Below are 24853 nucleotides of genomic sequence, written 5' to 3' on the forward strand. Positions count from 1 at the left end.
GTATAGCCGACAAACACTTCTTTATGGCGCATTTTAGTGGGGAGTGTTGCAATGCTGCGACCAGCCAAACACGATTGGCGGAAATTGCGGTTAATTTGTTTAGTTTATCTTCGTCGATAAGATATCCAACTCTATCCACCAATCAGGCGAGATATTTTATATTATTGCAGTATACAAGAGTCCTCCAGAGACACGAATGTATCTAAGTGAGTGCTTTGAGATGAGTGACTATGAGATGCTAGTCAGAGTAGCATTAGCTAAGAGCATCTTTTTCGCCTTTCTCTGGAGTTGTTGGGCGAAAAAAAGCTGCATGCGTAAGCAAACAAACCAAAGGCCGTATTATTCACGAACCAGTCTTCACTCCCTATTCAGCGAGAGTATTTATCCCAAAGTCCAGATTAAAATCTCCCCTCATACACCTTCTTCGCTTTCCCATCCACCACCTCCTTCAGAAAGGCTTCAAACGAGATGGGCTGGAAGTCCGGGTACAGCTTCCGGCCGTCCAGATAGCCCAGATACGCGGCCCGCTCGGGCTGATTGTCGCCCCGGACGAACTTGCTGTAGTTGTACTGGGCGCCGATGAGCGGAATTTTCCGCGCAAGAGAAGTGTCGTTGGGATCGAAGGTAGCTTTGAGGGAGTCGATCTGGGCGAGAAGTTCTTCGGGTGTGACCTACACATTGTTGATTAGCATACGATCGGCGGAGGAAACTTGAGGTGTCTGGCGAAGAGGATAGCTTGTATGTACATACGTGGTTGATAGGCCCGATTTTCTCTCCGGAAAGCTTCTCGACCAGCTCTGCTGCCCCTCGCTGGGTGATCAAGTCTCCGTACACAAAGACCTTCTGATTCAGGGTCCGGTCGTCTTCGATGATCAGGGCGACGTATCGACCAACGTCGCGCAAGTCCGTCACAGCGGTGGGGATGTCTGGGTCGCCGTAGAACGTTGCTGGGGACGGTGTCACCATCGCATAGTCGAGACGGCCAGAAGGCAGGCGGGGGAATGACAGCTGGTGCCAGTATCCGACGTCAATGATGGTGTAGGGAATGTACTGCTTCCAGAGGTGCTGGAAGACGGCTTCTTTCTATGGACAGAAACACATGTCAGTGTCGAGTCTTGTTCAAGCGCTTCGCCCCGGATACGCGGTCAAAAATATTATGCAAGGAAGAGGATATATACCTCATCTCGAATCACCATGATACCCCCAGACGGAGCAGCAGTCGCAAATGCGCAGGGCACAAATCGCTTGACTCCCGCCACTTTTGCTGCATCCACCAGGCGCAACTGTGCCAGATGGGCATTGGGTGCAATGGCGCTGATCACGGTGTGGATGTCGGAGAGTTTCTGAGCGATCGCCTCAACACTGTCGGTGGTGATGTCCACAACGCGAATATCGACGTTGCGGTCCCGGAGCGCTTTAACGGCCGGTTTCTCAGCCGATGAGGGGCGGACGAGGGCAGATACTTCCTAAGAAATTGTCAGTTGAAGTCGAATCAATCGCTCTGAGGAACGTGGACGTACGAATTTCCCTGCCTCCAACAGGGCATTTACAATCGACGCTCCGGTCTCTCCGGTTGCGCCAAGGACGAGGACTTTCTTCTGCGCCATAGCTATATTCAGCTCTCTCTATGTACACACTTACAATGAAGCTTCGGGGTATTGGGTAGCTACTATGTACGAGTCGAAACCGAAATAGCACGACGGATATAATTGAATTGCGCGATGCACGTGATGCATATCAATAATTCATCTTCAAATTCTAAGACATTCTATTCTGTCCCCACCATTTTTATAGATTCGGAGACATCCAAGTTGATGTGACTAGCACTGTTCGGCCGAATTCGTCCGCTTAAAAATTGCTTTGTTATTTCCTTTGAAATCCAACATGTTTGATAAAATCGCATCCAGCTAGCTGATCGATGAGGTGACTGGCCGTCCTGTCCAAGGGGTAGAGACTTCTCTTTCCTATACCTTTTTTTTTTCAGCCCTGAAGCCAATCATGTAAGTAATTACTGCCATGAATATTATATGAAGTTCAAATTCGTATCCGGATTCAATGATGCTGGCAGCTGGCGTAATGCTGTCCCTTCCCATCTCGTTGTGCGGGGTAGGTGTAGGCAATTAATAATACTCGACTTACATAACCAATGAAGTTTTGACATGTCCCTGACATCTGACATTAACTGTTTCATCTGATCCAATGACGCGATTCCATTGCAGGTTTTTAAGACTTTTCGCAATTTGTTTGTATATGTGCTAATTGCATGATGTAAGCATGCCTACAAGAACTACAGCAAGTACATATTGGAGAGGTTTTGCAAAGTTGGGAGGAACCTCAACCTGCCAAAAATGGAAGAACAGTTGCCCAAGTTTGGAAGGTGGTATCTGACTGGTGTAAACTTTAGTCTTTACAGCTGAATAACTCTCTTCAACAGTTGAAGAGACTTTCTCAACTTTTTTTTTGGGAATAGTGTGGAAAATGGCATATTCGTCCTAACTTCCAATGTTTATGATGGTGTTTGATTCTTATAAATGGTCACATGACTACTTAACTATAAAAGGTTAGTCTATTATAACACGTGATATCATGTGATTTATATACTAGTACATAAATGGTTAGTACATCTTGCAGAAAGTTGAGGTTCGTCTCAACTGTGCAAAAAACCTTCTATTCTCCCTGCAGTAAAGTACGATATATGTAGCTGCTGATCTGGGCAGCATGCCTCTTTCCCATTCCAGCTCTGAATGTTAATTGCATTCCTATTCTATAGCACCCTCCTGCTATAATGACTATGTGAGTCACAGTTGAGCAAAGATACTGAAGATCAATGAAGTCCATCGGCTTGTGAGGTTATCGAGACATCCCGTTTGCTTGAACCCACCTAACTACCGTGCGGTGCTGTTTCTTTATTTCCTCCTGGTCTGCGTCTGGTCCATTAATTTGGATATGTATCCTTTTCAAGCAGCAGTTCGACAGTCCGAAGACACCCGTTCTGTGTAACCTAGGTAATTATAAAATCAATCAAGCGATCCGTCGCGGAAAGATGCAGAGTGGCTTCTAAGGTACGCGGGCGGCAACACAGGTCAACTTGTCGACGCTCTAGGGGAAGCCTATAGAAAGAGGCTGATTGATGTCGTCTCCGTGATGATCCACTATGCCGGCCATGGATGATCCGATCCCTGTGGGCGGTGTTAGCAGACAGTTTCAGCCAACAGCCAACTTCGGCGAGATGCTTTTTTCGATGCTGCAGACAGTTCTTTAGCTTCTTGTTCTGGGAACGTGACAACATTGGGGAAGGTGCCTCAAAGATCCAAACGGCCTCGGTTCTGTCCAAGCCTTTGAGCCACCCCACGATGATTGTGGGCATACGCGGACATCATGTCGAGCTAGCCCCTGTCGTGCTCTTATCCCTGCTCCTCGCCTAGGTTGTATGTGCCATCAGTGCTGAAGATAGACAGCCGTACGACTCGTATTCGGGACGCGAAATGACATAGACGATGACGAGTCACGATGCGTATGCGGATTGTCTTGCGATGCTTATCAGTTGCTGCTGGTCAGAAGAATGGAAAGGAACCCTGTTTGGTGACCATTTTGAGACAGCACAAGGTCAAATATCTCATTTGCTGGATAAAGACTTATGACAAAAGCAAGCCTGAGCCAGTGAATGAAACATCAGATCATGTGCCTTTCTTGTCAACAGACTGCTTGGAGGACTTGCCTCCTGTCTGCATAGGGTACGACGACACCATGCCTCTTATGGATGTCCTGAGGTCCACCTGAGTGAGATAAATATCGCCTACAGGAGAGAGTTGGTACCGGACCTGGGGTCTGTAGCCCTAACAGTTAGCCATGTCGATACTCCATGCCACGCCGTCGGGGGCGCTACATTGCAGGCTCCAGGTTCGAGTCCCCCTTGACACTCACTTGTGGGTTAGAGGGGGTTTTCTTTTTTTTTCTTTCTCCTGTGTAGAGACGCGCCCCAAGGTGGATGTTTGATAGCATTCACTTCTCGTCAAGGGAGCGCGAGTTGATTTTGTTTTTAGATATTAGCTACAATTGTGAGTTTTCATTTTTCTTTTCTTCTTTTCTTCTTCTCTCTGTATCTATTTTTTTTCTTGTTGGTCCAGATGTTTCTTTTCCCTCCTCCTCTCCCTCTGGCGTTGCGATGAGATGAGATTTGCGACGCGCGCAGGCCCTAGCCCTTGGCCCTAAGCCCTACGCGGGAACTGATCTTGCTCCCTGCCTTCTACCTACCTACCTACCGATCTACCTATCTCTTTGGTACTGTCTCTGTTCAGTGCGACTTTCCCAAATAGTTCATGTTATTCTAACCCATGTGCTACCTATCTTTTTGAGAACGACCCCGCAAATCGCCTCGGTATCAAGCTTTGGTACAAACTCAAGGAGAACAATGAAGATGCGGAATTGAAAATCATGATGGTATCCGTAACACAATGAAGTTGAACTCACTAGTGGACTTCTTGGAGGGTAAGGATGATTCATAACAGAACAGCAGCCTCGGCAATTCCTCGAAAGGAATAAATATCGGGGGAGGAACCAAATATCCTATACAAGTGAATTTTATTGACAGCTTCTCCTCCCAAGCGCTGATCAACTGTTTCTGTCGTCTCGAGTAATAAGTCGATCTACTGGTTATCCATCGAGAACTTGGAGCTCGGGAAACCCTATCGTCTGTGGCCAGGGCCAGGGCCACCTTGCAAGGAAATCAATCCGAATTGAGAAGGGTCATACATAGCGATAAATGTCTTCTATTAGACATGACTAGATACCTTAGTGAACTCAAGATGACCTTGCTTTTTATATTATCCAATTTTAAGAATTTTAATATTTCAGAGTGCGGGACAATGTTACGCGCTGGGTCCAACCGTAGTCGTCGATACTTAACGATGGTGGTTAGGGAAGGATCAAGGAGTCTTCCTGACTCTATGTCGTTCACGAGCACGCGATGGTCTAACTGACCCGAGTCTCTCTTCCTTGAGATAACGGCCTACCTGGCGAAGGGCTCTTCCTCGAACGACCTTTCTCACGCAAAGGGGTCTCACAGGGACACAATAGGGGTTCTTCAGGTGGACAGATGACAACGACTAGGTCAGAGGCAACGCCTACTAGAGCTATACCGAAGTATACCACTAGTAGTAAGAAGTCTTACTGACCCCCAAAGTAAGTATCTTAGTAACAGCAGAATAACGGAGTGAATTGAGCGCGAGTAAGGAGAGACTAGATACATGAGATTGAGCTTCCTTTTATAACTTCTGTTTTGGTCCTCCATCTCCTTCCTTCCGTCGGTCCCTGTTGGACCTCCTTCTCATGGTCCATACTGGACCTCCCTTCCACGGTCCTTGTTGGACTCCTCTGCTTATCTTATCAATGGACCTTCCTAAGTCACGTGACCTTGTATGCCTAATCCTGCCAATCTTGCGGGGTAGTGTTTCATCCTGTACTGCTGTGTTGGACAGCGCTCCGTTCTGTTGGTTCGTAACAGACAATTGTGGACTGTCTAGGTCCTGAACTGTAAAGAGAGCCCCAAGCCTCAAGCTGCGCTGTGGTTCGCTCATATCAACCTTTGTAGCAGTTGTAGGGGTGTAGAGTACTATAGAAAAAGGAAATATGACACCATAGAGAGATAAAAAGAAAATAAAGAGGGCAGGATCATACCACCTTCATTAGTAAGCCTAGGCAGTCTTTCACCTTCAAGAGACAACCAGAGCAAGTTGTTAAAGGCTTGTTACTGCTGTAATGACCCTGGAGTAAGGAGTATTATGTTGTTAATAGAAAATAAGTTCTTAACAACAATGCGGGCTTAGCTCAGATGGGAGAGCGTCAGACTGAAGTCTTTCTTTAAAAAGAAAGGAAAGATTTAGTCACATATCTGAAGGTCCTGTGTTCGATCCACAGAGCTCGCATTCATGAAACAGTTATGGGTTCGATCCCGTCTGTCGTGTTCTTTTTTTTTGGTTTCAATACTCCGTACTATTTCCAGGTTCCTTTGTGGAATCAGTTGACCCGACCATACTAGTTTAGCTTCCTGACCATTCTTGGCAAAAATCATGTGACCAAATTCTCCTTGAGGACCCACACCCATTGCGTGACCTTATAAATTACAAAACATAGTATTTGAATTTCATTTCTCTAAATACTATTACCCCCTAAGGTGTCCCCCTTGGAAAAACCCCCTAGTGAACCCTCTTTAGGCACGCCCTCTAGGCACCTAGTGGCAGCAGAAATATAGTCATTAACATAGGGGGATAGGTAGTTAGTTGTGGTAGGTAGGGTTAAGAAGATAATACCAGGTAATAATGGTAAAAATTTAGTATTGGTATGAGTAATGGTCACGCAGCAGGCACGGGCCCTCCAGCTGACTCTGGTTTTGTCACGTGATTCTTGCCAAGAATTGACAGGGAGCTAAACTAGTTGGTCAGGTGGTAGGTACCTAACTCTTTATTCTTTACTTGCTGTATGATTCATTGACCTGCCAATCCATTCAAACACAGGATAGTGGCCGAGTACGGAGTAGGGAGCGCGTTGCACTGAAGTTGCAGAAGTCACCAGATCCTGGTCTGTCCCATTATGTATCCTCTTCCTCCAGGCGCAGGCCGGATTCCCAGCAAGTCGCAAAATCCTTTCTTCCCACCTCTTTTTTTTGTCTTTTTTATTTTTGGAAATTTTCAGTAACAATAAGAAAGAAGAAGGCAAAGTCTTTAGGTAAAGAAATATATAATAATATAGGAGAGGAGAAATATAAAGATAAGACTAAAATGAACAGACAAACAGGGGGCAAAGGACACCATTATATTAACTTTTTTTCTCCCTGTAGGTTGTAGGCGATGACCCACTACTACCTTTATTTTCTAATCTGTCCTCTGCATAGAGAGCACTAGGGGAGATGGTGAGAATGGTGGGTGAGCGGCTCACCTTCCTCACCCTACTCACCCTGTTAAAGTGGCAGTGTCCAAGTCAGTAGGAAAGAACAGTCTTGGAACTGCCGTGCCTACTGATCTTAAAAAAAAAAAGAAAAAAAGAAAGAAAAAGAAAAGAAGAGAAAAAAAAGAAAAGAAAGAAAAAAGAGAGAGGGAGGGAGGGAGAGAAAGAGTCTTCGTCGTACAAACTCGACAGAATTTCACATCTATACTGATGGTGCTTGTGTTGACAATGGAAGCAAGAATCCGAGAGGCGGTTGTGCCTTTGTATTCAAGCCTTCGGACCGTGGGGTGCGTGGCTATACTGCCTTTCGTCTCGAGAATAGGGGGCCGACGGGCGAGCAGTATCAACAGACGAGCAACCGAGCTGAGCTACGAGCTGTTATCGGAGCACTGCGATATCGTTGCTGGGATGGTGAAGGGTTCAGGAGTCTCGTCATCGCTACGGATTCTGAGTATATCGTAGAGGGCGCCACACGCTGGGTCAGAGGCTGGTTGCGGAATGGCTGGAGGACGAGATATGGAGCGCCCGTTAAGAACAAAGATCTCTGGCAGATACTACTTGGAGAGGCTGAACGATTGTCGGACCAAGGCTTGAAAATCCGGTTCTGGCGGATCCCGCGGGAGTGGAATACAGAAGCGGACAAGTGGGCCAAAGATGCTGCTACTAGGGCTACTAGGGCCCAATGTCTTGAGAAGTTTGCCGACATTCGTGGCTTTCTGGTTTAACGAGGTTTGAGTGGTCAACATGTGGACATATGTCGTAATGATAGATCGATACGCGAGGACTTTAAGGTGATGGTGAGGTTTAATCGATGAATTTTTCTCCTTTCGAAGGACCAGCTGGCTCTAAATGCAGACAGGGGCAGTTAAAGAAGGGACACTGAAGAGCCTGAATTGAGGCAGCTGAGAAAAAAGGAAAGAGAGTCAGATGGTCCGTCAGCCATAAAAAATACTATTGTAGTGGGAAGTCACCCCCATATTATCATGTAAACTGCATCGTCAGCACATGTCTGTAATATAGTTTTCCTCGCGGCTATGCTGCCCGGGGGGTAATCACCAATTTCTACACACAACTCAGTCATCTCCTTTCAGTCAGCCATTCAGTCCTCCTTCTTTAGCAGAGATGCCATTGAGTCCACTGAACAACCTAACCCGGTGAATCAGCATCTTACAGCGTCACAGTCCTACAGGTTTGAAAAGCAGTCCTCGCGAGAGCCTACTCCGTAAGGCAAGTCGCGCTCTGCAATTGCTTGGCCGTTCTTGCCCATTCGCCTACTTCGACGAGGCATTCCACCACCACAGTATTACGCTCACGACCAAGAAGACAGACTGCAACTATTACTCCGTAGATAACTATTTCATGGATTATTGATTCCTTCCTTCCCTATGGGCCCATAAAAACAGATCACGGCTTGTTACATGCCAATACCCCTGGTATGCTTATTTAAGAGCATGACAGAAGATATAAATATAAATATCAAAGGAAGACTCGAAAGGGTAAAATAACAAAAAGTCTGCGCAGTCAGACAATATCCATCTATCTATCCATCCCAAGACTCCCTCTCTCTCCCTCTCTCAGTGGACATGCAGGTATGTCATTTTTAGCTGTTCTAGATTATTGTTGAATGCACACACACACACAAAAGGTAAGCAGAGTGCGGATGTATGCATTTATTAATTTACGGCGTACAGCGTACTGATTATTATGCTTGATGGATGATGGGATATCCCTTGGTATCTCCGAAGAAGCAGACTTGTTTGCATAGATCCACAACATGTCTTTTCATCATGAATGAGGCTCATGTATGTAGTCTGCTTATCTCCGTCTCTTCCCCGATAGATAGGTACGAGTTTGACATTTTTTATTTTATGACTGCATTATTTTATGACTGTCTGAAGAGTCACGAATCTGACGTCATCATATTGGCATAACTTTTTTTATTTATTATAGTTTGTCTATTGAATCTGGACGCATGTATGTACTGTACAAGCTGACAGAGAATATCCATCAGCTTCCCGATCAGGGAAACAGGTAGATACATATGTTTGTGGTTGTATCGTATTAATAATGCCGGCACAATACCTCGCCATGGCGACGAATGAGGATTGCTGCCGACATGCAGCAGCAGCAGCTAGTTTAGTTTATTATCAATAATACTCCGAACTCCATATCATCACGTTCACACCGTCAGTCAGTTGCATGCGGCAAACCCTAATCGGTGCCGAATTGCCAGGCGCCAATGCACGCGGACTCGTCGCCACGGCCGCTGATTTGCTGCTTGGCTTTTAGATTCGAACGGTCGACGGTGGCGTCCGCGTGGGATAAACCTAGCACTATACTCCGTAGGAATTATGAACAAGTCCCGGTGGATAAGTTGGCAACGGCATCAGGCTGTTGGTTCTTATGCAGGGCTCTCGCTCGTCTCTTTCCAAGTGGCGGTGACTTTTCTCCTCAATTCCGCCCTCCGCCCCAAATTTTCCTGAACAAAACGGCCCGGCTGATTCGTGAGATTTAGTCCATGTAGGAGGTAATCCTGGTCCTGATAGCTCTCCTCCTCGACTCTTTGGAGTCAGAATGGTCACGATACCGACCCACTGAGCGAGCCCCATATCTCCAGACTCCAATGGAGCCTCGCGCTCTTGTCGGCTCTCTCTCCGCGGCGCAGTCAGTCTGCAGGCGTGACGAGTTGTCTCGTCACGTCAGAAACGAATGAATGACTCGGGACTCGACATTGGAGATAGTAATAACTAAGCTACCCATTCATCGGCTCCACGATCATCACTTTCGGAGCGTATCGCCGTATGCCCCGGCTGGCTGGCTGTTTAAGTCCGGCGCTAAAATGTGGATGGGACCGTGGCTAGAAGCTATTAGAGCATTCAGTCATATATAGCTATCATGCACGGACAATGTTTGCAGTTGGAGGAAGAGCTAGCTGCTTGCGTTTCTTCTGCTTTTGAAATCCTGTCGGTGGAGTCAGACAGACACTCGACTCTTCAACAGAGGGGAAGAATAGGTACACATAGCAGTACTGCCTTCGTGTCTGCTTCTTTTCTCTCTTCTGTCGGGCACTCACTACCCCCACTAAAAGCTGCCCCACGAGTGCGTATTGGGATTCGAGCTAAGAGGGAGCGCTCAGGTATGCTTTGATGCCAGTGACAGTGAACGCTGCTTGCACAGGGAAGGAGAACGATGCCATCGCTGTCGTTGGCGAAAAGCTTTGAAAGCTTGGAGATAACAGTTCCACCGGAGGTAGAGTGAGTCACGCTAAAAAAAAAAAGAAAGAAAGAGAGATGGGAAGTACTGACGTTCTCGCAGCAAAGACACAGAGGCGGCGCTGAGAGGGGAACACGCAGTCGGCAAGAGCGAGACAGTCACGGGAAGCGAATCGTCGCTGGGCGATGGAGAAAAAGCGATAGAGCATGGCAACGCCGACCTCGAGAAGGGACGCAGTGACAGCGACGGCTGCGCAGAAGACGACAGCAATCTTGTGTGGTGGGATGGCGAGCACGATCCTGCCAACCCGATGAACTGGGGCGCGCTGACGAAATGGAGTCACGTCGCCATTGTGTCCGCCATCACGTTTGTCGTGTATGTCTTCCACCGCGCTGACAACTCTCTATGTAGATGTTTTGCTGACTGACCAGACCACTGGCTTCGTCCATGTTTGCTCCCGGTGTCAACCAGGTCATGGAAGAGTTCAACACCTCCAACGATCTGCTGGCGTCTCTCGTCGTTTCGATCTACGTCCTGGGCCTGGCCTTCGGTCCGCTGGTGCTGGCGCCGGCCTCCGAAGTGTACGGCCGCTGGATCTGCTATACCGTCTGCAACGTCCTCTACGTCGTCTTCACCGTCGCCTGCGCCGTGTCTACTAATCTGCCTATGCTGATCGTCTTCCGATTCCTGGCCGGTTGCATGGGCTCGTGTCCTCTGGCGGCCGGGGGCGGAACCATTGCAGATCTGTTTTCTGTCCATCAACGAGGAACGGCTCTCTCGCTCTATACTCTGGGGCCAGTCTGTGGTCCTGCCGTTGGGCCTGTGGCCGGCGGGTTTCTGTCCCAGGCCAAAGGATGGAGGTGGATTTTCTGGGTTCTGGCCATCGCGGTATGACTGAGTCCGGTTTCCAGCCTTTCTGCCTCTGCTTCTGATGTCACTGACGTGAACTCGCAGAGCGGAGCAAATACAGTGGCCCAGATTCTGTTTTCGCGCGAAACCTACGCAGTCATCATCCTCCAACGCAAAACCGAGCGGCTGCAAAAGCAGACCGGCAACAAGCAGCTGCGGTCGAAGCTGGATCGGGGCATCTCCAGTAAAGAGGTTCTGAGGCGCGCAATTGTCCGGCCTACCCAGATGACCTTGTTTTCTCCTATCAATATCATCCTTGCCGTTTCGTCCGCCTTTGTCTACGGCGTTCTCTACCTGCTGCTCACCACCTTTCCGATGGTGTTTGGGGAGGTCTACGGCTTCTCGATGGGCATCTCCGGCCTTACCTACATCGGCCTGGGGGTGGGTAACGTTCTCGGTCTGCTGGTCTTCACCTTTACTAGCGATCGATATGTGAGCGCCCGCGTGGCCAAGGGCGAGGCCAAACCGGAAGACCGTTTGCCTCTGATGCTGGTCTCCGGACCTTTGATCGCGGCAGGTCTGTTCTGGTACGGCTGGAGCGCGCAGACCCATACGCATTGGATCGTTCCCATCATTGGCTCCGCATTGGACGGAATCGGGAACATGATGTTCTTCATGCCAATTATGGGGTATCTGGTGGATGCCTTCACCGTCTACGCGGCCTCAGCGCTGGCCGCCAACACAGTGCTGCGGTCTATCGGAGGGGCATTACTCCCGCTGGCAGGCAGGAGCATGTATCAGGCGCTAGGCTTTGGCTGGGGGAATTCCCTGCTGGCGTTCCTAACCATCGCCTTCACCCCAGCGCTGTTCCTGATCTACCGATACGGCGAAACAATCCGGTTGAAGTATCCTCTCAATCTGTAATCACATCCATGCTTTGTTCTTGTTGAATATTTCTTACATCTTTTTCTTTGAACAATTTTTTTTCTGGAACAAAGTGCATCTCTGATTCTTGCATGTCTGACGCAGGATAGCCTTTTTGGGCGGGGAGAAAAAAAAAGGGTTTCTCACATGATTCTCACATGATTCTTTATCTGAATGCTTACATATACGCATGGATATATATATAGAGCGGGTGCAAGGAGCAAAAGTACGGTGTGTTATATAGACTGGATCTTTGGATTATTCATTGGGAAAGGTATCCACTCTGCAAGCAGGGGTGAATGAATGAATATGTGAATTCCAGCTCATGATCGAATATCTATAAATATCCAGAGTTCTTCCCGGTTGTATCAGCATTTCCCATACGAAGTTTTTTTTTTTTTCGTTCTTCCTTCCTATACTATTTCCTATACTATTTCTGTCAGGCCCCCTTCTTCTTCTTTTTTTTTTTTTGATTGTTTGGTCAATTTCCCCATCACCAATGACGATATGATATGATATCACTGTGATACCTAGGTAGCCAGTCCAGTCAGTCTTGTTGACAACTGTAGACCACGCCTTGTTATCAATACAGACTTTCTTTCCGAGACGCTCATGACTTTGCACCTTCTTGTTTCCACTGGAAACAGTGCAGGAATTTTCCTTGCCTTTCTAAATCTTTTTTTTTCTAAAAAAAGGAGAGAGATCTTCAGCTCTTCTTTACAGGCATATATACCTTCATCCCATGTCATGCCAGACCATTGCATCAATCAAGTTTATCTAATGTATGTATGTACATACCTGCCCCGTTGACATGAACTGGACTGGCATTCTATTCTTCCAATCAAAGTAACTACATGTACTTTACTACAGTATACGAAATATACGATATTCAACATCCATCCTCCGACAGAGAGAGTGAGAGTGAGTGTAATCAAATCTCCCCACTCCGATACGTTTTCCACACCTGAAACCCTACTTTCGCATACCAATCGACCTTAGTCGTCCAGTCGACAAAAACCCCCTCGACCCCCCTCTTCTTCAGGTCCTCGATCGCATGGCACAGCAGCGCCAGTCCGATCCCCTTCTGTCGGTGCGCGGCGTCTACGCCCACACACCCGATCAGGCCCGTCTTCGGACCGCATAGCGCCGGCCATGCCCAGTACGCGTGCAGGAAAGAAGACTCGTGCGACAGCATCAGTGTCCAGGCTACCTGGTTGCCGGCGGCGTCGAAAGCGGCCATGATGCTTGATGGGTGCTCTCGGGGGTTGAGAGCGATGTATGCTTCGACCCAGCCCTGGACAAGCATTTGCGTCAGTATTTTTTTGGCAGAGAATTTGATATCCGTAGACCACAAGTTCAGGCTGTAACTCACTGTATATGTAAAGAAATTCCTCTTCTGCCCGATCAGGCATCCCTCATAGTCTTCTGGCTGGACAGCTCGAAACGCGTATCCCTTCGCCGCAGCACGATCGAGATACACTTGAGGAGCTTGAAAGTTGCGAATATCCTGATACAGATCTGCAGAGGTCACATCCGGCGGACTCAGTCGGAATCCACGGTGGACAAAGAATTCCAATACACGATCAGGCAGATCAGTCGGCAGACCTGGCCAGAAACGGGGGAAATAACTCCCCAGAGACGCTCTGACAAGCCCTTGATGCTGCCGGAAGTACCCCCGCGCCTCCCTCAGCAGGGACGTTCCGATCCCTTGACCCTGTCTCGCTGGGTCCACGGCCAGAACGGCAATATGGGCAAAGATCTTCCCCTGGTTCACGGACGTGTGTGCCAGGCAGAAGCCCACAATCTCGCTCTCTGCCCGTGCGACCAAGTGATGTCCATTAGGCGCTTCCAGCAAGACCTTCAGCCTCGATGCCGGCAAGGAGTAGTTCGGCAGAGCCGAGTTCCACACTTTGACCACTCCTTCTAGGTCATTCGTCGAGTCGTAAGGCCTCACGTTCACACTCGCATTCTTCTTCGACACTTTTGCTCCCACAGGAAGCTCTCCGCTCGCTGAGGCCGTGCCGAAAATCACATTTATCGCCGACGTGAACGCCTCGACCGTCGGCTCGTAGATGGCAATATACGTCTCGACCTCTGTGTCGTCCAGAAAGTCATAAGGATTGCACGTCGCAATAACAACGTGCTTCTTCTTTCTCCTTGCCAGCTCCAGGCCCAGGTTCCTCTGGTACGGTGCCTCGCGCGCATTTCGCGTGGCCAAAATCACCGCCTCCGCGTCATCGACTACCTGCCACTGGTCCGCTGACAGACCGCCATCATGATAGCGAAGTTCGATCGCAGACTCATTGTGAGCACGGAGGACATCAATAAACCGGACAGGTTTGTATGGAAGAGGGCACTTCTGCTCGATCAGTCCGCTGTCGACCGCACCGCCTGCAGGGATCATTCCTCCTGGAGAAAGGAACACGATCCTCGACGTTGCAGACAAAGGCAAAACGCCGGGTTTATTTCGTACGACAGTCGTCGATCGAGCGTAGATATCCTGTGCCAGTTTCGCGTTCTTCTCGTTCAGCTTGATTAGGTCCTCTTCCGCTTTGAGATGCAGGGCGCGTTCCCAGCTGAGAACCTTCTTCTTCAGGGCCGTCACGCGGCGTAGAGCCTCGTCAATCCGCTCCAGCGAGATCTCTCCCGATTCTACCGCCTGACAGACCCTGTCTATCGCTGCCACCTGCACCTCGTACTTGTGGCAGACCATGATGCTGTCGCTCCCTGCTTTCAGAGACATCACTGCTCCCTCCACGGTCCCGTACGTGGCACGAATGCCGTCCATCTCCAGACAGTCGGTGATGACCATCCCGTCATACTTCATGTCCACACGCAGGATGTTCAACGCATCCGGCGACAGCGTGGCAGGCAGCTTTCCATCCCCAATCCCAGGCAAGGCGATGTGAGCCGTCATCACTGACTCGATACCCTCCGCGACAGCCCGACGGAACGGCACCAGCTCGCACCTCTCCAGCTCATCCCGGGACTTGGAGATAACAGGCAGCCCGTAATGGGAGTCGACCGCTGTGTCACCATGGCCAGGGAAGTGCTTTACACTGGGGACAATGTGGCTGTCTCTGAGGCCCTTGGCGATGGCGCTCGTGAAGCGACCAACAAACTCGGGATCGTCTCCGGGACTCCGCACACCGATGACCGGGTTCAGAGGTTCCGAATTGATATCACAGTCAGGGGCATAGTTCATATTGATGCCGAAGAAATCGAGAGTCTCCCCGGTTGCCTTTCCGACCGCATAAGCACTGTCTGTTGATCCCGTCGCCCCCAGCGTCATGGGCCCCGGCTGCTGTGCAGCAAGGGGCGGTGAAATCCTCGTCACGAGTCCATTCTCCTGGTCAATGGCGATGAAGAGCGGGTGTTCGTGGCCGGCGTCTTTGGCTTCTTGCTGGAGGGCGAGGGTCAATGCCTGATGACCAAGTTAGCAGGAGGAAAATCAGTCAAAGAGACGACTGGATTGACGCACCCGAAGCTGTGCTGCATCGCGAATATTCCGCTTGAACAGGATGACGGCGCCAAGTCCGTATTCGCGGATCAGAGTCTTGATCTCCGAACTGGGCGTGAGACCGTGAAAGCCGACAGCAAAGAGCTAAAAACGCAGTCAGTCAATGCAATTCTGCCTTCCTCGTGCAGCACAATTGACGCATGGCGTGGCGTGAAGGGGAGTTTCTCTCACCTGTCCGACTTTCCTGCGCAGGGCAGAGGAGGATGGCATTGGACATAAGAGGCACACGACCCGGGCGGAGCACGGATTGTGTTTGTGGCGGTGGTGTCAGGACAGCCGTTGCAATGCTTCTGTCGACGAGCCTTTTTGTGCCAGGCTCCCTGGCAGACCTTCAATGAACCCCGCCGTCATCGAAAATCGACGGACCCACGCTGTGCTGCAAAGGTTGAGGAGGCCAGATGCAGGGCGACCCGCTAGGTATAGAACGATGCGACGGCTCCGGAAGAGCGTCAAATGGCAGCGACGCACAGGACTCGCTTTCCTGTCCAGGGACAGCTGCAGCCAGGCCAGGCACGGCACGCCGGAATCATACGGCCAGGAGACAGTATCGGGGCATGCTGGTCGACCGGAAGACGGCGAATTTCTCTGTACAAAACGGCCCTGTGTGGGATCCGCTGCTCCTGCGCAGTCAATAAGGTACCTACGTATCCGTGCTACATGGAGTTAAGCTACATACTGCATGTCGGTCCTCCGGGCACACGAGCCGTGCAGCCACATCAGCCCTAGATCTCGACCTGGATGCAGGCCCCCCCCCCCCAGAGCCGGTCAACGAGCAGGGCCATTATTCTCGTGCTGGACGAGGAATTCCAGCGCGTCGACTGAGGGCGGCGGACACGCGGGGCACTTGTCCATTGGCGATGTTCCGCGGGGCTCGCCCCTCTGCGCTCCCATTGGCGGACACGACTGCAGTGACGAAGGCGATCTACCAGTGCTGCATATCAACACCTTTTACGTGACGTGATTAAATCCATTTTATTTATTTATCGCTGCAAAGGCTAGACAGGCACAAGAGAAGGGAGCAACTCGCCATCTCCACGTTTGCAACACACATTCCATGCCGACATCGTATGACAAACGAAGAAAGCATTCACAAAGGAAAACGACTGCAAGGGCTTACGAGGTATCAAGCAACATCTTCTGTCGATATGGGCATGAGTCCGGTACGCGGTCTCCAATCATAACTCCTCCTCCTCCTGTGGCTGCGGTGCAGAAGTTGGAGCAGTGTCCATTTTATTCACGCTGCTCCCAAAATGACTGCCTGTGGTTCCGCCGACAGACGCCGTATTGGCAGCCGGATTTCCCGTGCTGCCCGAGCTGGTAGATGATCCAACACCTTCTCCAGTAGTGGCCGACGCGACTCCCGATCCCAGCCGTCTCCGCAGGTCATTTTCATCGCCACCGGAGACGCTCGATCGGGGCTTCTTCAGCGGACTTCCGACATATTCACCGGTCATCAAGTCTGGCACATGGCTCGAGGGGTCTGCAGGTCCCGAAGTAGATATATAAGGCGGCGTTGTTGAGAGACTGGTGGATGCGGGAGGCGTAGATCCTGACGCCGGGGTGTTGGAATTGGTGGCAGGATCCCCTATCGCATCTGTAGAGTGTTGACGTTTAAGCTACGTAGATATCGCCCGTTAGCGAGTGCCATGAAGAATGCTCCTCTCACGCATTTCAGGCGTACCTTGATCTTCCGCACCCCCTCCGCCAACTCGCCCTGACGCCGGATGTCGTCAGCCGTCAGATTGGTTTGCCCTTCTTTGGTCTCGTCCTCTTCCGCCTTGTTGACAACCGGGTCGTCCTCATCGTCATCGCTGTCCATATCACTCTCGTTCCCCTTTTTGGACTTCTTCCCAGACTTGTTGCTATCCCCTTCGCGGAAGTTCAAGAAACCCACTGCACCCCCGGGCTTAAGAGGGGCCAGATTGGAGAAGTCTGGTTGCAGTGACTTGCGCTTGGAGCCATCTTTTTCCGATTTGGGTTTCAAGATCCCCATCTTCTGCAATTGTCCTAAAAGTCATTGTCAGCGGGAAAAAATAAAAAAACTTAGGCAAGCAGAACGGAGAAGCACTTACGTTCCCCCCGGTACATGAACGTGAAAATCGCGTACGGCTTATCCGTAGGATCAATCCCAGTCACCGTTTGCGTGCTGATGGTCTTCGGATCTAGAGTCTTGGGCTTTGCGAAGCTGGTGGTATGATCGACATCGGCGTCCCCATTGCCGACCTGTCCGCTCGAGGACTCATCATCATCGTCATGCGCGTCAAACTGCGGCGAGTATTCTCCCCGCTTGATCTCCCCGGACGCCAGTACTCGAAACAAGGCGACTTTGATCTGACCCGCCGACTCCGGGATCGGGTCATCATCCGAATCCGACAGGGACGACAGCTCATCATCTGACACATTCTCCAGCGGTGACTTCTCGTCGTTCCCGTACCGCATGACCCCCTTTCCGCCTTTTGATGGTGCTGCGGAATCCATGTCCATCGCCCCCGTGTCTTTGTCTTGAGATTGCTTCTTTCGCCGCCGTTTCTCCATCTTCTGCCTTCTCCGCTCAATCTTAGCCGCGGCGTCCTTTCCGTCGAGGTCCAGCCCGTTCAGCCATCTCTCCAGGCCGACTTCTCGGAATAAGAACTCTCGTTCCGCCAGGCCGCCGCCTTCGGATTCCGGCACACTGACCCATCGAGAATTCACCCATGTCTCCTCGCCTCGCCGTAGCAGGGTGGCCACCTCCTCTTTCTGTCGCCCGTCAAAGTAGATGTAGGCTGCAACGGTTTCGTTCGGCGAGTTTGTCAATGGTTGGTACGGGCTAACGACATTGGTGTATTTGCCCCGTTCGCCACTCTGGCCGGGAAGTCCACCGACAATCTTAGGCTTCGGGTTGGGATTCTCCGGCGTTGGTTTCGGGGTCGAGTATGGGACGCTCTGCCCGGGATTGAGGAGAGTAATTGAAATGGCAAAGGTCGATTGTTCCGGCTTGCCAGTGGTCTCGGAGATCTTCGGCGGAGGGACGGGGATATAGCACGCGATACGAGACGCTCGGGATTGACGTTGGACCGAGTACTCGGGAAGGGGACCGTCAGGAGTGTGTATGCTAACCGCCAATCCCTTGAAGCAAGGCATGACGGTGTCCCGGCGTAGTGAAGAACGTTAGAGCCAATTTGACCCAATCAACCAGCTTCGTTTAACCACGCTGTAGGTGTTTATAGTTCGAAGATCGGGATGCGGCCGGCGTCGGACGATGGAGGATGAGAATGAGGAGAGATCTAGTTTGCTGAGGGTATGATATGGAGCACTGCTCGGGGAAGGTGGAGAAGGGGCAATGATCAAATAAACACAACGAGGAGTTCGCAGGCAAGCTTCATCTATGAGATGGTCAGAAGAAGCCAGCTTTGGATCCAACCCAGTGCGGGAAGCGATGCTTGTGATCTTGGGAAGAGGACTCAGAGGCACACACAAGAGGGAGAGACAGACATACCACGCACACACTGCAAAGTCAGAGGCCCGAGTCATGCATCCATCGGGTGGGGTGGCTGGAGAGCCAACGGCAGACAAGCTGGCTGCTACAGAAACTGATGAGCAGAGGCAAGCAACAGCAGGAAAGGAGAACGACACACTCGTATCGCCGAGAGACTCAGAGTCCAACAGAAGGGGCTGGTGAAGCGGAAATAGTGGTCAGGAGCTACCAGGCGTTGTTTCCCCGGGTTGTGGATGTGGATGATGCTCCCAGAAGGCGGTCAGGCAGTTACCTCCGACGCCTGGGCCACGTGATGCACCTTAATATTCATGCTGGCCTTCACCCCTCGCTTCGCTTCTCTCGCCAGCACGTTCTCTTTATTCTATTTATATCAATAGCTCTCATTGTCATTCTCATTGTCAGCGCCTGGCGTCGTCACAGACCACCCAGCTTGCTCTTTGCCTTTCCTGCGCACCAGTGGCTGAGGCACCTGTTTTTATTTTGGTTTCATCTCTACCTCGCCATGTGATCAAGCTAATTACAGATGAACAATACAATACAAAGTACCACATTCAGGAATTAATTAGCGGTAGAAAAAGAGGAAATAAAGAGACTGTGTGACAAAAAGGGATAGAATAAGATAAACCAATAGAGGAAAGCTACATCACTCCAGTTACTTAATGACACCCTTTGATCGTTAGTCTCATACATGTCCCTTTTACGAAACAGCCAGCTAAAGATCATTATCCGGCTTCCTGTCCAATGTCTCAACCACACGCTCCCAAATGGTGGGAGACAGAAGATCAAAGAATCACCCTGATATCTAATAGAACTACGAGAAACACAGGATGCTGCTCTTTGACATGCGTCATTCCATCTATCCATTCATCTATGATCATTCAAATTATCCCAAACTGCCTCCGCCGCAAGGTCCCAAATCCCTTCCCCCAAAAAAAAAAGGTACAGAGCCTTACAGGAGAGAAACTCGACGACTCATGGCTATCTAATCGAAACATCGTCTTCTTCCAGAGAATATACAGCGGTATGAACGGACAAAAGGAAAAACGATCAAGGTCACCTGGAGAATGCCGGAGTCTCGCCTTGAAATAATATATCTCAAGCCCTCCAGGGGAACAGGGAAATCAAATTGCAGAAAAAATAGGAACAGCAGACCAATGAGCGCGACTTCCGGGGTATCATTGGTGGAATGGGCGGGGATCTAGTTCTTCACCGTGGCAGAGACCACGCTCTGCTTGCGCACCTCGTTGCCAAACGTCTCATCCGTGGCGACGTGGTCGAAGTGATAGAGAGGCTCCAACGTGACCTTCTGACGGAGAACGTACCGCTTGAACCAGTACGGAAGAGCCTTGGTGAGCTGGTAGCGCATGTGCGTCCGGGTTGGCACGGCAAAGATGTAATCCAGCTCCTCCAAGGTGCGCTGCTTGGTTTCAGGGACCCAGAAGAAGATCATGAGCAGTGCAGTCACATTAAGACCTCTGTGAGCGGGAAGGGTCAGTCAACCTGAAGGATCAAAAAGAGCAGCCGACCTGACAACAGCTACACAAATGCCAGGCGATGGAGAAATCTATATAGGGGCGGAGGGGAACTTACGCATAGAAGCCGAAAGCACCGGTCGCGGTCATGGCGCTGAGCATACGAGGGAAGGTAATCGACAGCACCGCCGCCCAGCCAAGGCAAGTAGCCACAGCCCAAGACATTCCAACCTCTGGAATTCATTCATGGTCAGCTACTGAAGAACCACCAACTCTCGGAGGGGAGGGACTACATACCACGATGCGACAGGGGGAAAACCTCGGCCGAGTAAGTGTACGGGACGGGGCCTTCACCGGGGGAGTAAAATGCGGCGAACAGGAAAACAAAGAAGGCCACCGAGCCGAGTTGAGCTTTTTCGCCCTTGACGAAAAAGCAAAAGCCGGCTGCCAGCAGCGTCCACGCCATCTGCGGGAAGGTGAACAGAAGCAGCGCGCGACGGCCGTAGGTGTCGATCGTCCACACGGCTGGGAAGGCAAAAAGGAAGTTCACCAGACCGAAGCCCCAGGAAGCCAGAAGCGCGCCCGTGACGCTCGCGCCAGCGTCGGCGAAGACGGTGGAGGAATAGAAGGCGACGATGTTGATGCCGCACATCTGCTGGGCAATCATCACGGTGAACGATGCCAACGTGGCGCGGCGGACTCGAGGAATTGTGAACAGCTGAATGAAACGGGTGAGATAGTTGCTCTCGCCGGCGAGCTCCTGCTCGATTTTGACCTGCGCGTAGATATAGTAGAGATCCCGGGCCGCCTGGAGCTCCGTGTTGCGCAGACGGCAGAGCGATTGGTATGCCTTGGCGATTTTGCCCTTCTTGATATACCAACGAGGGGACTCGGGACAGAGGTACACGCCAAGCAGCAGCGGGACGGCCGGAATGAAGGCCGAACCCAGTTGCAGACGCCACGAGAGAGCTCCGGTGTCCTTCACGGCCAGGTTGGCGCAGAAACCGAGGAAGATACCAAACGCAGTCCACCTGGAGATAGGAGGGGAGACAGGTCAGCTTCCCATCGCCGATCAGAAAGGAGGGGGAGGACGGCGTACATTTGCCAAGACATGACCAGGCCGCCACGAATGGAAGCGGGGGTGTTTTCAGCGCAGAAGATGGGGATGGTCGACGCTTTCATACCCATGCCCAGGCCCAGGAGCAAGCGAGTGACGAAGAGCTGTTGCCAGGTCTGGGACACAGCACTGCCAATTGGGGAAAGAGTACAGAAGATGGCCGCGATGAAAATGGCACCGCGGCGGCCGAGATAGTTGTTGAGCGGATCGGAGCACCAGCAGCCCAGAACGGCACTGGCAATGTACGGGGCCCTGTGCTGCCGTCAGCGCCTGGAGCAGAAGGAGTCGGGTCGCTTGGTGGGGGGGGGGGGGGGGGGGGGGGGTGGTTCTTACGCGTTGACAACACCGATCAGCCACTCGTTCCTGGCCGCGTGCGGACCCTTCTGGGGGATGTCCAGCGCATCCGGGAAGGACAGGTTCGCACCGTTGGAACCGGTCTGGTCCCAACCCCTAGAAGAATCGCAGGTCAGAATCTTATCATCCATGGGTCTGCGACGTCGATACGTACTGGACGGCAGCGCCGATGGAGCACAGAATGATGGTGAAGTACAAGGCCCAAGGCTGGCGCCACCGGTGCAGGACCTCATTGCGAATGGCCTCGGCCTCGTCCTCGGTCAGGCCCTCGACCGTCTGGAAATTGGCCGGATCCCGAGCAATGAGGGCACCCTTCCGGAGAAGAGGGAGGATGTCGGTGAGCTGATGCTCGTTCGCAAACTGATCCACATCCCGAAGCACCTGGTTGGGCGTCAAGTCGGCGAGAGGGTTCTTGATCCTAGAGTGCCAGTCAGACATGAACCTTTCGTCCGATTTCCAGCGCAGCCCATCACGTACTTGGCGGAGACATTGTTGTTCAAGTTGATTCTCTCAATGTGGCCCTGTTCCGCGTCGGACGCCTCCCCACTGGATATCAGACAAGCCGTCAGCTTCTGCTCGAGCGAAAAGAAGTCGACAGTCTTCCCAAGACCAACCTGGACACCGTCTTCTCATTTGGCTGGACGGGAGCAACCTCGTCCTTGGCGGGCTCAGCCATGGTGAACTGAGGACAACGGTCTACAGAGGTGCTCGAGGAAAGGAGAGAGGAGAACGAGCAGGCACTTCAGTCCCAGGCAAAGAAACTGCACGTCCAGGAAGTCGATGACTGTGGGGTAGGGGACCAGGGAGAATTGCGAGGACTTATATGCCGGAGGCTCGACGACGACGACGAGCCACACCGGGGCCGACGCACGAGAACAAACATTTTGCAGTCAAGGTCCCACTCTGGGGCAAATCTGACGGCGTGTTCCTTCGATCAGATCGGCATGGGTGGATGATTGGCCGTTCGCAGGGCAGACGCTGCTGCTCGCGGGCAAACGTCGTCAAACACCCCGGCTCGGCGTCTCCTCACTCGGGCTCGGGAGCGACTAAGCCCACGGGGACAGCAGGCTAGCAGGGCGACGGCCTGGCTGGAATGGCCCGTGAGGGCACGGGAGGTTGCCAGGCAGGCCGACTCAGGGCCAGCTTCAGACTCGATGCTTCCACGGTCCCGAATGGCATTGCGCAGTTGGGTGGGGATTGCAAGGCCTCGGTCGGGCTCGAGGGGGATCCTTTGGGCCGCCGTGAGCCGGGACGGAAGTCGAACGCGGCCCAGGCAGGCTAGGAGCAGTGTTCCCCGGTCTGGGGGTCAGTGTCCGGGGATACGAGTCCCTAGGTCGTCTTCTCCTCATCTCCAGACAGGCGGAGTTGGAGAGTGCACGCGGGCTGGCAGTGGGGCAGCGACATTGCGTGGGAAGGGAAAGTGCAATCGGGCCAAGACACAGAGGGAAGGAACGCGAGAGCAGCCATATCAGGAAAGTGCGGCACAGGCCCACCGCACTCACCGGCCCAGCAGGAGAAAGAGAAAGAGCGAGTCCCTTCCATCGGCCACGCGGCGATCGGCATTCACGAGCCCTTGCGCGTCGAGGTTCTCCTGCATGACATGCTCGCTCAGCCTCGCTGCGATGGACGACTGTGAAGTGGAATGTTTCATCGCACTCCGCACAGCACAGGACAGGCCATTTCCGGCGACGACCTCGGCTGCCCTGCGAGCTTCAGGCTTTTCTGCCAGCAGCAAAAACGCAGGCGCGGGCGTTTCAGTGGCTGCGCGCCACAATGCGCTAGCCTTGCAAAGAGCGTTTTAGCATGCTGCAGCGCGTCTCTTGGCTGAATGGGATCTTCGCCCTCCCCGCCTCTTTCGTCAAAGCGGCCAACCAACGCTTGCGCCGGAAAGGAAAGGCGCCAGAAAACACTCGAAGGCGCCTGAGCGAAGTCACCTGCATACCGATTTAGCCTCGATTACCTCTCCTCCACGACGGATGCGACAACACCAACAGCAATGTCAACCTTCTTTCTTGGTGTTAGGCCACCCACCTAGCGCATCTCCACCTCCGCTCTTTTCGAGTTGGCTCGACGCTCACCAGCGCAAGTGTGGAGATGCGTCCGCAAAAGGCCTTATCCGTGGATGGCAGCTTTACGGAGTACCTACACCAAGGCATGAAAAGGAATCGGGGTCACGGAAGGAAGCAACGCATCACGTGATGGTCGAGAATATTGCCCGCTCAATCCATCCTGCCCTCTCAACGGCAAGATCAGGGTGTGAAAACTCTGTGCGCCCCGCCACAGATAGGCTCTGATAACCATACTGCGCTCAGGGTGCCCACGGTCTTCTCCGGACTTGGCCGTGCCCAGACTAGGCGGACTAGGCTCTAGCAGCGCACTCGAGGGGCCGTGAGCAACCACCTTGGCATTCTCTGGGGTCTGGAGTAGCCGGGGCTGGAGGCCTGGCCTCGCGCCATGTGGAGCGGGCGTCGTTGGCGTCTCTTCGGCCATCCGCGTTGGGATGGCGACATTTCAATCATTATTGACAGGCAAGCCACCTACAGTCGATTTGCACTGCAACGAATTCCTATGACATCATTTTTTTTTCTTTCAACTCTGCTGGCTGCGACATTTTTTTTTCTTTTTCTTTCTTTCTTTCCATCCCGTGCTTGCCATTGGGCGAAATGCTAAGGTACGCGGCAATTCCGAACGGTCGCGCCGTCGCCAGACTCCGCACCGAGCGGCAGCAGAAGGCATCAGAATGGGGCGGAGAATTGATTAAATTTTTCCAGCGTATAGCGTTCCAAGAAAAGCGCTTGTTCTTTGTGTTCCAGCCTCCGCGATTGCGCTCGTCTTTGCCGGTTCTGAATGGGGAAATGGGGGCGTGCTTGCTTGAAATCCGGGGAATGACCGAGCGTGTCAAGGATTCGGATCCGGGTAGGCTGGGGCGGAATCGATGTGTTGGTAGACGGCCAGGCAACCAGCAACAATCCTACGAGGCTTATATA

The 24853-nt window shown here is 51.8% G+C and overlaps 7 protein-coding genes across 7 annotated transcripts; 3 read left to right on the top strand and 4 right to left on the bottom strand.

The window, feature by feature from the left end:
• Positions 1-343: 343 nt before the first annotated feature.
• On the bottom strand, positions 344-1607 carry T310_1547 (phenylcoumaran benzylic ether reductase; the record flags this gene model as incomplete). The annotated part of the gene is made up of 5 exons (XM_013475584.1): positions 344-364; positions 420-671; positions 751-1083; positions 1179-1466; positions 1521-1607. 5 exons carry the CDS (start codon positions 1605-1607, stop codon positions 344-346), a joined length of 981 nt encoding a protein of 326 aa, XP_013331038.1.
• Positions 1608-2785: 1178 nt separating this feature from the next.
• Positions 2786-4458, top strand: T310_1548 (uncharacterized protein; the record flags this gene model as incomplete). The annotated part of the gene is made up of 8 exons (XM_013475585.1): positions 2786-2793; positions 3027-3062; positions 3298-3428; positions 3545-3734; positions 3803-3900; positions 4051-4058; positions 4193-4281; positions 4317-4458. The coding sequence occupies 8 exons, from the start codon at positions 2786-2788 to the stop codon at positions 4456-4458; spliced, it is 702 nt and encodes a 233-aa protein (XP_013331039.1).
• A 2455-nt stretch (positions 4459-6913) lies between these two features.
• On the top strand, positions 6914-7667 carry T310_1549 (RNase H domain protein; the record flags this gene model as incomplete). Its single annotated transcript, XM_013475586.1, has 2 exons — positions 6914-6974; positions 7033-7667. 2 exons carry the CDS (start codon positions 6914-6916, stop codon positions 7665-7667), a joined length of 696 nt encoding a protein of 231 aa, XP_013331040.1.
• Positions 7668-9837: 2170 nt separating this feature from the next.
• Positions 9838-11928, top strand: T310_1550 (Bicyclomycin resistance protein; the record flags this gene model as incomplete). Its single annotated transcript, XM_013475587.1, has 5 exons — positions 9838-10078; positions 10181-10196; positions 10258-10530; positions 10587-11043; positions 11110-11928. The coding sequence occupies 5 exons, from the start codon at positions 9838-9840 to the stop codon at positions 11926-11928; spliced, it is 1806 nt and encodes a 601-aa protein (XP_013331041.1).
• A 931-nt stretch (positions 11929-12859) lies between these two features.
• On the bottom strand, positions 12860-15658 carry T310_1551 (Beta-N-acetylhexosaminidase; the record flags this gene model as incomplete). The annotated part of the gene is made up of 4 exons (XM_013475588.1): positions 12860-13222; positions 13301-15352; positions 15410-15532; positions 15620-15658. The coding sequence occupies 4 exons, from the start codon at positions 15656-15658 to the stop codon at positions 12860-12862; spliced, it is 2577 nt and encodes an 858-aa protein (XP_013331042.1).
• Positions 15659-16623: 965 nt separating this feature from the next.
• T310_1552 (uncharacterized protein) lies at positions 16624-18568 on the bottom strand (the record flags this gene model as incomplete). Its single annotated transcript, XM_013475589.1, has 3 exons — positions 16624-17064; positions 17130-17455; positions 17521-18568. The coding sequence occupies 3 exons, from the start codon at positions 18566-18568 to the stop codon at positions 16624-16626; spliced, it is 1815 nt and encodes a 604-aa protein (XP_013331043.1).
• A 1553-nt stretch (positions 18569-20121) lies between these two features.
• Positions 20122-22542, bottom strand: T310_1553 (Uncharacterized protein; the record flags this gene model as incomplete). The annotated part of the gene is made up of 8 exons (XM_013475590.1): positions 20122-20398; positions 20514-20628; positions 20693-21426; positions 21495-21764; positions 21846-21962; positions 22021-22284; positions 22344-22412; positions 22481-22542. 8 exons carry the CDS (start codon positions 22540-22542, stop codon positions 20122-20124), a joined length of 1908 nt encoding a protein of 635 aa, XP_013331044.1.
• Positions 22543-24853: the final 2311 nt, after the last annotated feature.

Source organism: Rasamsonia emersonii, assembly GCF_000968595.1.
Source record: "Rasamsonia emersonii CBS 393.64 chromosome Unknown ctg1118621759992, whole genome shotgun sequence".
Taxonomy (NCBI): domain Eukaryota; kingdom Fungi; phylum Ascomycota; class Eurotiomycetes; order Eurotiales; family Trichocomaceae; genus Rasamsonia; species Rasamsonia emersonii.